Source organism: Idiotropiscis lumnitzeri, chromosome 5, assembly GCF_059441095.1.
Source record: "Idiotropiscis lumnitzeri isolate Australia: NSW breed Sydney's pygmy pipehorse chromosome 5, RoL_Ilum_1.0, whole genome shotgun sequence".
In the NCBI taxonomy this organism is placed as follows: domain Eukaryota; kingdom Metazoa; phylum Chordata; class Actinopteri; order Syngnathiformes; family Syngnathidae; genus Idiotropiscis; species Idiotropiscis lumnitzeri.
The window spans coordinates 12,383,496-12,398,203 of NC_142395.1; the positions used below are offsets into that span (position 1 = coordinate 12,383,496).

The 14,708-nt window shown below is 41.2% G+C and overlaps 1 protein-coding gene across 4 annotated transcripts in view; it reads left to right on the forward strand.

The window, feature by feature from the left end:
* Positions 1 to 14,708, forward strand: part of unc13c (unc-13 homolog C (C. elegans)) — a 133,437-nt gene that overhangs the window by 26,778 nt on the left and 91,951 nt on the right. For 3 of the 4 annotated variants that reach the window (XM_088295581.1, XM_088295582.1, XM_088295583.1), the window contains exons 3-6: positions 1,334 to 1,356; positions 1,879 to 1,925; positions 5,479 to 5,557; positions 11,254 to 11,307. In XM_088295581.1, coding sequence (XP_088151707.1) covers positions 1,334 to 1,356; positions 1,879 to 1,925; positions 5,479 to 5,557; positions 11,254 to 11,307 — 203 coding nt within the window. The remainder of the gene's footprint in view (positions 1 to 1,333; positions 1,357 to 1,878; positions 1,926 to 5,478; positions 5,558 to 11,253; positions 11,308 to 14,708) is intronic. The other variant, XM_088295585.1, reaches the window with a different exon arrangement.

Sequence of the window (14,708 nt, forward strand, 5' to 3'; positions counted from 1 at the left end):
TGTCTGCAAAAATTGCGATGCGACACCGAATTGCTGGCACTCGCCTAATGTACCGCGTCAACATGCCTGTTAAATCAGGTGCACGCGTTCGATCAAAGATGCCGTTTAGATCGTGTCGCATTGATCAAAGGTCTTGAGTGTGCGTGGTTGGTGGCTTATTTCGCTCAGTCCTCCGGTGTCATCATGCTCCATTCAGAGAGGGGTGTGTTAAATGGTTCTATAGGTGCACCTCCAAGGAATTGAATATAGGAGAAAAGTTCAGATTTTTTTTTTTTTTTTTTGCAGAAGTCATTCTGATTTGAAATTACAGTCATTTTATTTTTATATGTAAAATAAAATAAAAAAATACAGCACTTTACTCTCTCTATGAGTTTCACTTTGAACTAGTAGAGGCATCACTAACCCACTGGAATTACATGTTCAGAGCAGTGTAACGAATCAGCGCATGTGGCGAATGAAGCGAGAATATTGTCAAAAAAACCCAAAAAAACTGCTGTCCATATTGACTGAAATTTTGCCGATAGTCGAAAGCTGACGCTGAGAATTCTGTTAGCCAAAGGTAATAAAAACTAAATAGATTACTCTTTCTGAAAATATCTGAGTCGAAAGGTAAGCAAATTTTAACACAAGTAAGGATGCAACTCACATTTATTTTAATAATCACTTAATTTGTGAATTATTTTGTTGATTGATGACAATTATTTCAAATTAAATGCAGGCAAATAAATTAATTTGGATTAAATTACTGGTTTGTACTATAAGAAATCAGAAAACAGGCCAAAATGTCGATTAAAGTATTAATTAAAAGCAGACATTTGCAAATGTCTTATTTTGATTCAACTAAATCATAATCAGTTTGCTTTCATGGAGGACCGCAGAAAACAGAATCATTTTGAGCTCAATTCAAACAAGGTAGCAAAAGAAATTATTGGATGAGCAAAATAATTACTGATTAATTTGCCAATCAATCAGTGATCAATTAACCATTGCACCTTGAACACAAGCTTTATTTGGTTGCGTAATTTCACACTTGATGGGTGGCCAGGCACTCCAGAGACCCAACAATTTGTACACAAACAATTATTAGAGTCGGTCCTGTTTAAGAAAAATAGTTCACTTTAATTACACATATCAGCTTTTCACTTGACTATCATGCCAATGTTAACATTATGCAAGAAATTTGGATCTTCTTGTTCCGTCACAAAGTGATATTTTTTCTCAATAAACCAGAAAGGCTATGTTGTTACATGAGCATGCTCCTGATATGACATTACGAGTGACAGCCGCACTCGCAAGACGACAGCTGATTGTTGATGTCATTTTCTCCTTGCAGACTGCAGCGCTTTGGATACTCAGGTTTTAAGTCACTGTTTATTACCGTGCAAGTGATGTCCATGCATGTGCATGTGTTTGTGTCAGCACAGCGAGATGCGTCATCCCGCAACCAAATGTGAAGTCACAAACTGATGTACTGCCGTATCTGTCAGGTGTTAAAAAAAAATCCATGTCGTCATCCTGTCCCAATCCATTTCACTACTCATTTTTTCCTGAGCAATTTGTGTGTTGTATTATTTTGGTCAGTGAACAAGCAGCATTACACAATAGGCGCATCCAGGCCTGAAGCACCAAGAGCGACATCATTTTCAGTCTTGAACCCACAAATTACATTGATGTGGAATAATTTGCTCCATTTTCTGCCTTTGGTGCTTCCCTGCCTTCACGCTGTGCTCTCCTTCTCCTCCTCCTCCTCCTCCTTGCCCGTCATTTATTTGATTCTGAATTGACTCCTAATTTGTCATGAATGAGCCATTTCATGATTGGCCACGTTGCTCGGAACCTGCGATGTTTTTAACATTGAATTTGTCTTTTTGCTTCCAGCCTCGCAGCATTTTGGACCCCAAAGTGCTCGGCTTGCAGTCTGGAGGGTGAGTGCTGGCTCACTTTTTCCATTTCATCGGTTCCAAATTTCTGGTTGGGCTATTTTTCGTCGTACACTCCAAACAGAGGCAGTAAAATGTGACAGGAATCTTTTGTTTCTCTGCCAGGCAGCCCCAATTAGTTAAGGCAGCATGCCCCCTTTAATTTGTGAAATAGGGCAAGCTAAACACAAAGTATTGCAACAGTCAGGCCAATGGCTTAACTTTTGCTGCAGACTTTAAACATTTGGGCTACACAAATATGAGACCATCGATCAACATTTCAGATTTTATTTCACAGTCGTTACGTCTGGTTCACATGGACAATTTATTAAACATTATTCAAAGCCGCCCATTTTTCACGTGAGCAAAAGTATTGAAACACACTACAGGTGTCCAGGTCTGTTGCGCTGAGAGTTGTCGATCAGTTAAAAGCAAGCAATTATGAAGATGAGAGACAAAGGCTGGTTTGACTTCGGGCAAGAAACAGGGTGTACCCTGGACTGATTGACAGGCAGTCGCTGGGCACATATATACACCAACAACCAATCTCACTCATTATCATCTTGGGCGGTTAACCCCAAACAACGGTCGTTGGGTTGGTCCGAGAAAAATCAGTTAGTTAGTTTTTTTTGGGTTTTTTTTTTTGCAGCGTATCCGCCACTCCCTCTCCATTACCTTCCGAAGGGCAATATAAATAGAGGTGGGGGATTACCATATTTTCCGTACTATAAGGTGCACCGGATTATAAGACGATATAAGAATTGTGGGGAAATTCCATATCTAGGGCACGCCGGGTTATAAAGCGCATTGCTGCACATTAAGGGAAACAAACCAGTACAACAAAGAAGTCAAACTTCCATTCCACTTCCATTCGACACCCGTACATAAGGTGCACTCGATAAGAAGGCTCACTGTCAAGTTTTGAGAAAATAAGAGGATGTCAATAGCGCCTTATAGTTAAAAAAATGCGGTATATGATTGTGAATCGTGGGATTACGTGACCAGTGGTGAGCAGAGTGACTCCATCAGATGTGGCGGTAATGTCTGCGAATGCACCGAATCAAAGTCCAGATTTGCCTTCTAACTTTGGTTTGCAAGTTGAAGTAAAGAAAATCTGCCAATGAATGAATGAAGAAACACTAAACAGAAAGTAATAGTAACAAAAGGAGCAGATGTGCAGCTGATGTGCACACATGACTTGTGAAGATGAAGATATTTTCCCCAAAACTTTGGAAGTTCCTCTCCATCGCTTTTGTCACGCTATCTCCCGAGTGACGTGAAGGGGGAGGCCATTGTGCAAAGCATTTAATCAAAAACAAGGCGTTACAACAAACCTGTTGATTAATTTGATCAAGTAGCACCCAAGGGGGAAGCATGAAAATGCCAGAGCCGGGCACTTGACCCTTTTTTGCTAGTCAGTCCCGCGCCCTACGGTCGCTATTTCGGTACCCAATCTGACCTCGACTCTACGGCCTTATTTGTAAAAATTGTCGGCCCCTGACCCTGTTCCACACTCGTAAAAAAAACAACAACAAAAAAATAATAATAATAATAAATAAATAAATCATCTGTGCATGATGCCGTCGCGGGAGAGATGCTCTCGGCAGAAGTTTATTTGAAGATCACTGTTTGTGTAAGAAGTGTGTACAGTGTACATTCAAGCGTGCCTGTATTTCCTTATTCTGACAACACAACTCCCAGCTGCTACTGGGGCACACCATTACAAGGGGGTGGGCAATACCTCAATCCCTCTAACAATCATTAGCTGGGTAATTTACTCTTCAAATCCGCTTACCTTATTATGGTGTGTTTCGTCAAACCGAAGTGGGTTAATGGTTTGAATTCCCCTCTGTTCTCTCTTTCTGCAGTATTGCCCCCCTCTTCTAATGGTATGCCCCAGTAGGATTACGGGATGTCAGTATAAGGAAATACAGGCACGCTTGAACGCACACTGCTGTCTCAAGGCTCTTCATACACAAACAGGGGGCGCAGGGTCGGAGTTTTATTTGTTTTAATTTAAAAGCAATGAAAAAAAAAATTATTTGCATAGCCCTGCCCACACCGAATAAACCGCCTAACCACTCCACTGTCCCACCCTCCTCTGCAAAATTTTGAGCCTTTTGACTGTGGGCCAGAAACGCAATCCAAATGCTCAACCGGGTCTGTTCATAGCATGAAAAATTCCGAAAGTTCCCCAAAACATCCCTACAATTTAGCCTACATGACCCCTGCTCACTATCCAGCCATCTGCAGCCTGCCCTTTGCATAGACCCAGGGAGGGTCAAGGGGGACCCCGGGGTGAGGCAAGGGCCCGCCCTGCCGCTCATCACATTGTCTAACTCATTGGGGGGAGCGGGGGGGGGCGTTGGAGTGGGGATGGGGCGTGATTTGGTCATCCAGCCTGACACAAATGCTTGAGGAGCTCCAGCGGCACAGAGGGGGAACTTTCTGCCGAGGTCATTAACGAGGCTTTGAGTGACAGTTGAGATGATGCCGCCCAGAGCCTCTTGGTGAAGTCCGAGGCTGGTGGGACAGTGGGGGGGGGAGGAAAGGATGCGGAGCATCCCCTGGGGGAGTCTGAGAAGTGAGAGCCCTGACAGGATAGTGTACACCTAAATGTCACACGAACAGAAACAATTGGCATCCTCCACTCAATGGGATGGATGTAATGTCACGTGACGCAACATCATTTTGTCTCCACGACTCCGACTACAAGTTTGACGTAGAACGGAATTTTGACATAAACTGTGGACCTCTTGCATGCCTAAAAAAAAAAAAAAGACCACAATCCGTTACTTGCATTGGGAACGTTCATGGAGAATAAGAAAGAAGAAGGAGACTAATAATAATAAGGAGACAAATAATCCCATAATAAATCCATAACAAGGTAAGCGGATTTATAAACCTCTGCCGTTAGCATCTCTCCCATGGCGGCGTCATGACTGGACGAGGGGGCTGGAATGGGGTCGGGGGCCGACAATTTTCGTAATTAAGGCCGGAGGGTCGAGGACAGAACGGTAAAGAGATCGCAGCAAAAAAAACGGTGCCCAGTTCTATTTATTTGTCCAAATGCATTGACTTGAATTTCTATATTAAACTTCAAATAAATTATAATTGTAATCAGTAACATTGAATGCCTCAAATAGATGCCTGTACACCCACAGCTGGGCCATTACTCAATTTGCTTGATGCATCGAAGTCTCTCAAATCTCATATTTTTTCACAAACCAACAGTCATTTCACACCACACGGTGTTATTTTCACAAATTAATCGATCGTTGAAATTGGCTTGCTTGCAATGTTAACGTTTTTGGAAACTCCTGTAAAGTGATTTTTGAGGCACAAAGATTCCCGTCCTAGTGATATAAACTCTAATGTAGCCGAGATGATGTAAAGCAGTATGACAATGGAATGCAATGAAATCAAATTCAAAGGTGAGACAGGTGAAGGCAGGAGGCGTGATCCATGGTGTTCGCTGCGGCGCGTAAATCAAAATACCTCTACCTTCGTATGGCGTTACGATGATATTAATACACTTTAAATCTGTTTGCTTCTCTAGGGCCGGCAGTATTCTTTACGGTATTGACAGCATGCCAGATTTACGCCGCAAGAGGACAGTGCCTCTTGTCCGAGACCTGGTGAGTCATCTGCCTCGAACGGGCTTGTGTGTGATTTATGTCAAAGCTATCTGAGAATGACCTTATGCTGTGTCACGCTGGTGGAACCCCGTGCTGTGTGAGTATCAGCATAAGGAGCGCAATAGAAATGCTTTATTCAACACTTGTGTACCTTTTATCGGTATATGATAAACATTTCATTATAGCGAGGAATGACAAGACCGTTTCATTCAGACAATGCCATGTAGTCCCTGCCAAGTCGTTAAAACCAAAATAAGGGAAGCTCAAACAAATGCAGGGTTGTATGACACGTACACCGCCTACCGAGTGGAATCAGCGGAAACATAAAGCTGGAAAAGTCAAGGAATGGCCACAGCATGCTCGGTCATACATGGCCACAAGCACACGTCATCGTTGTGTCGCATCATTTATGTACTCGTGAAAACTCAACCCTAATGGTAGGTTCACACCAAATCTGTTGCGAGCGTTTCCGGCGGCGCCATTGAATTGAAGACAATGGTGTTCGCGCGAACGCGAATGATGCATTTGGGGCGATGGGATGTGGACCGAAGGGAGCTTGGCCTACCTGCGATGTTTGAGTTTTTTCGTTTTTTTTTTAACTATACCAAGACTGCAATATTGTTTCCATCACCTTCAGCACAGTGTCGGCTACTTGAACCTTTTTTTCTTTGTTTGCTACCGGAATTACTGTTCTCATCACAATGCGAAACCCCGCCCCCTTCCCATGAGTGCAAATGAACGACTGCGTTGTTAACACCTCTGTCGTGAAACGCCAGCAAATTAAGCCAAGCGGAACGCTCAAACCGATTTGATATACAGAACAACGTGAAATACTCCAAAAAGTTCAAAAGGAATCACGGCGTGTTCAGTCACATTTTCATGGGTAATGTATGCGTCATAGAATTCATGTGATTGCTTCGCTCGTGTGTTAGTCATGATATACACCACCACGTGCAATAGAAATGGACTCAACAGATGCAAAAAATGTAAAATGGCGTGTAATGAACTGATGAGACTCATGTGCAAACCTCAACAGATTAGACTTCACACAACGGCTTGCTTTGCGGGGACTACAGTCAAGTGTTTGAGCTCCAAATTCAAATTAATATATGATCCTTGAAAACCTCCAAGGTAGTACCAAAAGTTTATATTTCAATCAGCGTAAGAAACGCACTCCTGTTATTGGCTACTGCAGCATGATTAATGACCCAACAGAGAGTGTTTGACATTGTATCCCAGTGATGACCCCCCCCCCCCCCCACACACACACCAATTTGTTTTTATTGGCACATAATGTGTCATAGCATAGCCGACAGTAACGCCACGCTCCACTTTAGCGGCACGCGTTTGCCGCCTCTCAACGCCAATGACGACAAATGTGTCTATTCTTGTTTGTCCGTGACCGTCTCTCGTGTATGTATGTTTCTCATCATCATGTACTTGAGCCACTTTACCGCCAAAAAAATAAATAAAATTAAAACACCATTATGTAAATGTTTCTTGTAACACTTTTATAGTCTTGCAAAGGGTGAAAATTGAATGCTTTAATTACTGTGGATGCTGATGAATGTTTATATGACAGTGAACAACATGAGTTGATGCTGTATTTGTCCATGTCTCTCATGAAATTAATAACCAACATTGTCTTGGTAAGTATGGGTTGTTGTCTTGATTTTTTTTTTTTTTTTGTTATTTGATTTTATTTGTAATATTTTGGGATTTTGCGTGTATATTTTGCCAGTCCGACAAAGACCCATCATAGCTATGGGTGATATTTTTCAGTGAGTTGTCAGATTTCAGCCTTTTTTGGACACTTTTTTATGATGATTATTATTATTGGATATAACGTGAAATGTTGACAACTCTACCCAAAAATATATACACGGGAGAGACTTCATTGACTCTTGATTTAACGGTGTGAGGCTTTTAAATCATGTAAAAGTGACGCTCGACAAGCCTTTTACACATGGGATGAAGTCAGCAAAACAATTGGTGCCCGTCGAAGCCCCCTCCCTCCCCTCCATCATGCCTAGTCCTTTGTCAATGTCCCCCCCCTGCTCCCCACCTACCCCCCCATTTGCTGTATGATTGCTTCAGGGCGGCAGCAGCAGGACTCACCCACATAACAGAATGAAGACGCATTAAAAAAAAAAAAAAGAAAAAAAAACAAAGATTACGATGGAAATTGATTCGAAAAGCAGCAAAAACGCGACCGATCAGATCAGATCAGTCATGTCGTATTGCCTGCAGCAACCTCAGCAGTGCTGTTGCATGTTGATAAAAAAGAAAAAAAAAAACTTACATCAACGCTCGCAGTTCATGTAGAGGTTCCCTTTGCCATTCCTCATGGCCGTCTGTAGATGTTTACCATAACACACAAGAGGCGAGTGGTAAAGACCGGTTCGCTATTGTCAGCTGTCAGTGTCTGCAGTGTTTATGTCCCTCGACTTCCTCCGCAATGGGCTAAAAGAGACAGGAAATGTTTATTAAAAAAGAATAATAATACATCTCATTTTCATGCATTTGTGTGTGTGTGTGTGTGTATCTGTAAATCTGTATTGGAGATGGGAGAAAATAGGGACAGTGTATACAGCAGATGTTCCCAAGCCCCAAACTGTATTGGCCATTTGGTGTTGGCCGCACGGATGGATGTAAAAAATACAAAACAAAAAACAAACAAACAAAAAATCAAAAAAACAAATATATAAATAAGTAGTCCTGATCAGAAATAAACATCTGCGCCGCCATCTTGGCGCCCGCCCAGCAATTAGTTTGTGATCGGGAATATACATCAGTGCGCGTTGATGAATTGTTGCCGCTCTGAGAAAAGTCTGGACTGCCATGAACTCGTCCCTCTGAGAAAAAAAGTTGAGTAGCACAAGTATACAGTATTGAGAAATCGACATCAGGTATCAAAACGTTGTCATTGGCGCTCAATTATTATTTTGCTGACTATATGAATGCCGTGTATAATAAATGCCATGTTTTTGCATAATTAACATAAATGGATTCATTGATCAATAATCTAAATCAAGGACATCTAGTTAAATTACTGTCATTTGTTGTTTAAAAAAAAACGGAGATCTGAAAATGTAGAGCGTGGTAGTTACTGTAAATGATTAAAAACTAGAAACATAAATGCAGTGAGCAATCATTGGCGTATTGCTTGTACATCTGGTAAAAAGCTCAATTGTTGTCGTCAATGTAATACCCGAATCAAACAAAAAAATAATGCTCTCAAATCGGAGAGGTTCGATGTCAAACGTATATTAAATATTGATCATCTCATCAATAATATTTGGACTATTTTGCACCAAAAAGTACTAACTTTTAAGAGCTACACAATAATAGTTCGCAAAATGATTATACTTTAATCATTTCAGCTTTGCAAAGGGACAACAATTTGTTTGACATATAATTTGACATGTATGTACAAAGAACATGTTGGTGTTTAAAAAAAAAGTCAGTTTTGGCAATAAAAATAAAATGCAATTAAACATACACAATTACACAAAAATACAAAATTATACAGAAAGTGGTTTTCAAAAACTTGAGAAAGAATTGCCCCCCCTCACAAATCCTCTCAAGTGCCCTTGCATTATTATAGTAAAAGCTTTTGTTTTTAATGCCATGATGGCAGTCGCTGTCATCTTTGTCAATGTCGCCATACATTGTGAAGAAAATTGTTAATTAAATCAAAATCGCAAAATCAGCCAGAAAAGTCGAAAATCGTTCAGCTGTACCATGATGTAATAAATTACATCATACGCCCTCAATAAATTATTCCTAACACAAAACCTGTCGCAAGATAATAATCGTCAAACCAGCGCATTGCAACTTCCACTGCGATTCCCAGCCCTCGTCTCCATGCGTGTCACCCATTGACGATATTGTGCATTTGTGAACGTCTCAGCAAACGTGTGTGTTTGTGAGTCAGGTTTGTGGAACACAGCTGGCGTCACCTGTACATGCGCGTGTCCGTCCGTCCGTCTGTCTGTGTGTGTTACTTTGTGTTTCTGTCAAATGATTGTCCAGAGCATACAGCAGAACATATGAGCAAAAAGCTTCACTAGACCAGCGATGCTTTATCGAGAAAAGTCAAGCATGACTGCAAACCAGTAACATAGTGCATGGGTGGATTAAAAATAAAGAAAAAAATATTAATATCCTGCAATGGGCTTTATAATCTGTGATGACTACTTATCTGACTGAGAGCTGTAACCATAAGAGTCAAGCAGTCCTGCATGGCAGTTAAGACACTCACTTGTCCGCTCACTATGGAAAACACAATTACTCTGCTGTTAGTGCTTTCAGTCCTAATTGACTTCGGCAACTTGTCTAATTCTTTTTTTTGTCTCCCTCTTTCATTCTCACTTGGTGGCCACCTGGAAACCGCAGGCTTTGGTAAGCTTCCTTCTAGTCTCTGCTCAAGTTGACTTTGAAAGGTGTACGACGCCAGGACTGGTTGTGAAACTTTTTTTCCCCTACAGACATAATGAATATAATGTTCCAGTGCCGACATCACCAAGCTATTGAAACTCATATCGTTAAAAGAATGAACGCAAGTTATTGTTGGACAGTCAGCAATCGCGGGGGGAGGGGCGGAGCCATGTGGTTGCCATTGATGGCCGTGGGCACTCTCTGGCCACTCCCAAAACAAAGATTTGAATATCCATTATTTTTCTACCATTTTAACATGGATGCAGTATTCTTTGACCCATTGAGAGTCTGCCACATTATACATATTGAATACAGATAAGAATAAATATCCACTTGATCTGCATGCAGTCTTAACTAAATAACCATATATATTCTTACAATCCTCAATCCAAATCATCACTTTCACACCACAGCAAGCAAATAACATGGCCGAGAAGTGACAATGGAGGACTCTATTTGGTTCTTAGCTAGCAAATCAGTGCATGAGACAGAAGTAGACGAAAAGCAAAGCAACTAAAATAGCATTCTCTCGCAAATTAAGCTTAGCATGAAATTGGAGCGGTTCGATTATGAAAAAGATATTAATCAGGATTATTTTAGAAATAATTGAAATCCCGATTATTCAAATGAATTTTTTGGGTGCAAAATGAAAAAAAAACATGTTTAAATGGAAATAATATTAAGATAAATCTAATTAATTTGATCTCAAAATAACAAAAAATAAATAAATCAGGTGCAAATGTCTAAATTCAGGTATGCTTTCCTACAAGCATTGGAGTTTACTTGCTATACACTTATACATTGCCATAAAACTGCTGTAAGATCTGAATAAACAATTACAATAGAACACCCTAACTGTGTGTACACACTATAGTATTAGACATTGTAAAAATATATATATATATATAATGCCAATTTTGTAATCGTTGAGTATAATAATCGCAATCAAAAATGAATTTCGATTAATTGCACAGCCCTACACGAAATTGCTTTTTACTCCGACTTGTTCCAGCTCGATTATGAGAGTGATTGGATGAAACCCTGACTGTGAATGATATGATCAAGAATGACGCTCGCGTGCACACGCATGCACGCTCACTGAGGTGTTGTGCGGCCCTCGCAGACCGCTGAAAAATGACTTGCTACGCCGTGATAAATGACAGAAAAGCTCTTAAAAATAGGCCATTGATTTCTCCCGCCTCATCACCATGCGCCATGTTCTACTTTTTTGCACGCAGACCCTCACTGCTCGAAAGGCAGGCATCTCGTTTGCTCTGGTGAACCGCTCCACCCTGAATAACGAGGACTTGGTGAGTACCCAGTGTGCATGTTTGGCATTTATTGTTATTGTGGTTACTGCTGAGCACTTTGTGGATGAGATGAGGTGCTCCCCAGACTGGGGAAGCCACTGGATGTGGTTATTTTAGGAGAAACATATTGGCAGTTCAGACTAAGAAAGAAAAAAAAAAGCTAGAGAGAAATCCGGGTTAACATTTATTCGACGGTGGCCGTCAAGAAATTAGCACGGATGATGCTAATGCGTATGTTCCAAGAAGTTATGCAACTTTAATTTGGACAACCCTGCACCTCACTTTGCACCATTTTGCTGTATTTCTCTGTAATAGTCTCTCTTGCTTGGATTTGATGGATTTGACAGATAACTTCTTTCCGCGTCTTACTTCTGGTATTTTGCAAGTCAGATACACACATTCTCTGGATCTGTTCCTGCCATATATCAAATTATGCTCCCGCTGTGTCAACTTTGCCAACGTCCAGCAATTATTAATAAACACCAAGCAACCCTGGAAGGCTGAGTTACTGTAACAGAGGACAGGCGGAATGTAAAAGTCAATAGGAAGAGACACTTTTGTGGTGACCTCCAAAGCTGTCTCGGTATTAATTGATTGCAATTCGCCTCTCCCAGAGGGAGAGGTAGATTTACAGTAGGCGGGAATGAGAGCACATTCTCTGGAAAACAACTGGCAGACCAAGTTTAACTTGCAGCTACATGAGAACTGAACTCCTTGCATTAAATATGCAACCATTTCTTAAGATAGACAGAAAGTATTTGACGTCCTTATGTCCTGTTGTATATTTATTGAGAATTGGGCATTTGAACATTGGCCATGCATATACGGGATGAAAAATTTTAAATGCTAAAAGTTAGGTAGCATCATGAGTAAAGAAAGTGCTGAGGCAAATAGGATTTGGCATCCAATGAATTTACGTACTTTGCCAAATGAAAATTGGTGAAATATTGCTAAGAGTCTGCAACGGGCTTGATAACAGTCAGCAAGATGGCAACCTGAGTGCTAAAAGCATGACGGCAGATCAAGAAGAATTTTTACAACATGCCCTATAGTATTTCTATTACATGTTATTATATGAGCAGATCAAATGCAAATATGCTAACAGTTGGCATGCTAACATATTGCAACCTGAGTACATAAAGTGCTTAGGCAACTCAAGGAGGATTTTTGGTCAGGTACTATTACAAATGGAAAATTGCTGGCTGGTAAAAACTAGCATAGTAACAGTAACAATTAGTATTTCACATCCTGAATTGCTAAACTGCAAACAGCTGGTATTCCAAGGCCTAATCCCAGCACCTGCACTACATCCTATGGTCCTCACTGAATTATGCACGGAGTGGAAGTGCATGTAGTTTTGGAGAGCGCAGGTTACTAGCGTATCAAGATTGCAGAATTGGGACAGTGAAAGTGATGTCATGGACTTACGCCCCTGCGTCATCAAGGATGGTGACACCGGTTGTTGTTTTGGAAATTTTGCTGTTTAAAATAATATTAAATCGAATAAAGTAAAAACTCAGGCTCTGTCTTCCAGTGGACAGGAGCTTTTTATTATTTGCGGACGCAGCACGATCTGCAGTGCATCTGCAGAGGGTCGCTAAGTACAATAACTACACCAGGACAAAATACGCATGTGGCTTTAAATTATTGATTGAAATCACACATATACAAATGATAAACTATGAACAACCGACGCACTCGCAGCCTCGACGGGAACATGCGATTGAGGGTCACAAGTATCCAAGTTGCGGGTATTGTGATTGGGGCCAAGATTAAGCGGGATAGCAATCTGAGATCAAAATGCAAAAGATCATTTTGTCCTGTAGTGGGTTACCTGTTTTTAATGAGAAAACCCAGTCAGGTATTATTTCAAGTCAGAATTGAAGAAAGGTTTAGATGGTAACAGTTGGCATGCTAACATAAAAAGACACACTAGTTGCTAGCTGCAACCCAAGTACAAAATTCACTTTGTCCAAAGAGAATTGCTAAAATTCTGACATGCTAACATTTGGTATGTGGACATACAGGAAGGGAGATAAAAGTGTTTATCTGTTCAAGGAGACAATGGAGCCATTGACTAATTAAGATACTGGGCCTATTAGAGTCAAAGCCACTATTTCACGATATGCGGCAGCAGTGTGTGAGATTAAAAGGGTTTTAAGGATGGGAAATCCAGATGGGGGAGAAGATACATGAAATATTCATTGTGTTTATTAGTGCAGCCAGGCTGCCCCCTTGACTGTGCAGCCTTGGAAGCAAGGCACCTAAAGGGGCAGCTGTCGAGAAGTATATTCGGACGGAGGGCCAAACAGCGAGTTGTGTATTTTTGTGGTCGAGTTCCCAGCAAGGCTGCAGATTGTGCGGTTGTGGTAAGTAGGCCGAGCAGATGTCAGAGTTTTATCTGCTGCATTAAGTCCAGGAGAGTGCTTCCCTGTGAGGACTGGAAGCGGGGGCTTGAGGGTGGGTGAGTGGGGGAAAGAGCTCCGTATAAACAATCAAATGACGTTAGGGAGTGGATCTGGAGCAAAGACGGCGATGAAAGAAGAATAGAAGGGGAGGAACGCGGCGAGTAATTCGTCATTGCAGTCCTGCGGCGTTGACGTGAGCAGTCGGGCATCCACGTTGAACAAACTCCCCCTCACCTCCCAAATACGAGAAGTCTCTTCATCTTACAGATCCTGACTGGTGTCCATGACTCTTTTTTTACTCGACATGGATGTTTCAAATGGGCTGATGTAGAAGATATCTGAATCATGTTTCCAGTTGATGTGCTTTTTAGGGCAGAAAAGAACATTGTGTGCGCTCCAGCTATTTGCAGCTCTTCAGTTGTCTTATCCACATCAATAATAAGAACTTGGGTTGTGTTTATCTGCCGAGAATATTTCAACACCTAAAGCTCGCTAATTGAAACAGTGTGAAAATAAGAATCCAGTCGTTTAATTGGTTATATATAGCGCTTTTCTACCTACAGTACTCAAAGGGCTTCACACTATTAACTCATCGACCTACTGATGACATCCCATCAGGAGCAACTGGGGGTTCAGTATCTTGCTCAAGGATACTTCGACATGGTCACAATGGCTGGGGATCGAACCCACAACTTCTAGGTTGGGAAACAACCACTCTACCGCTGAGTCTAACATGAATTCCTAATGGAAAAGAATACTACAAAAACAATGTTTGGTTATTTACCAGTCCTTAAATAAGACATAAGTCATGATGTTAGACTTTTAGTTGAGACTGACACTGAGGTCAAATCATTCTACGGCATTGTCTTGGTGGGTCTCCATTTACCACGGTGATTCAACAGAGTTAGTAAGGTAATTACTGAATACAGTAAGGACTTGAGGATCCGAAAAGTGGCTGCATTGAATTCTGTTCAACTATGAAAGGAACCACAA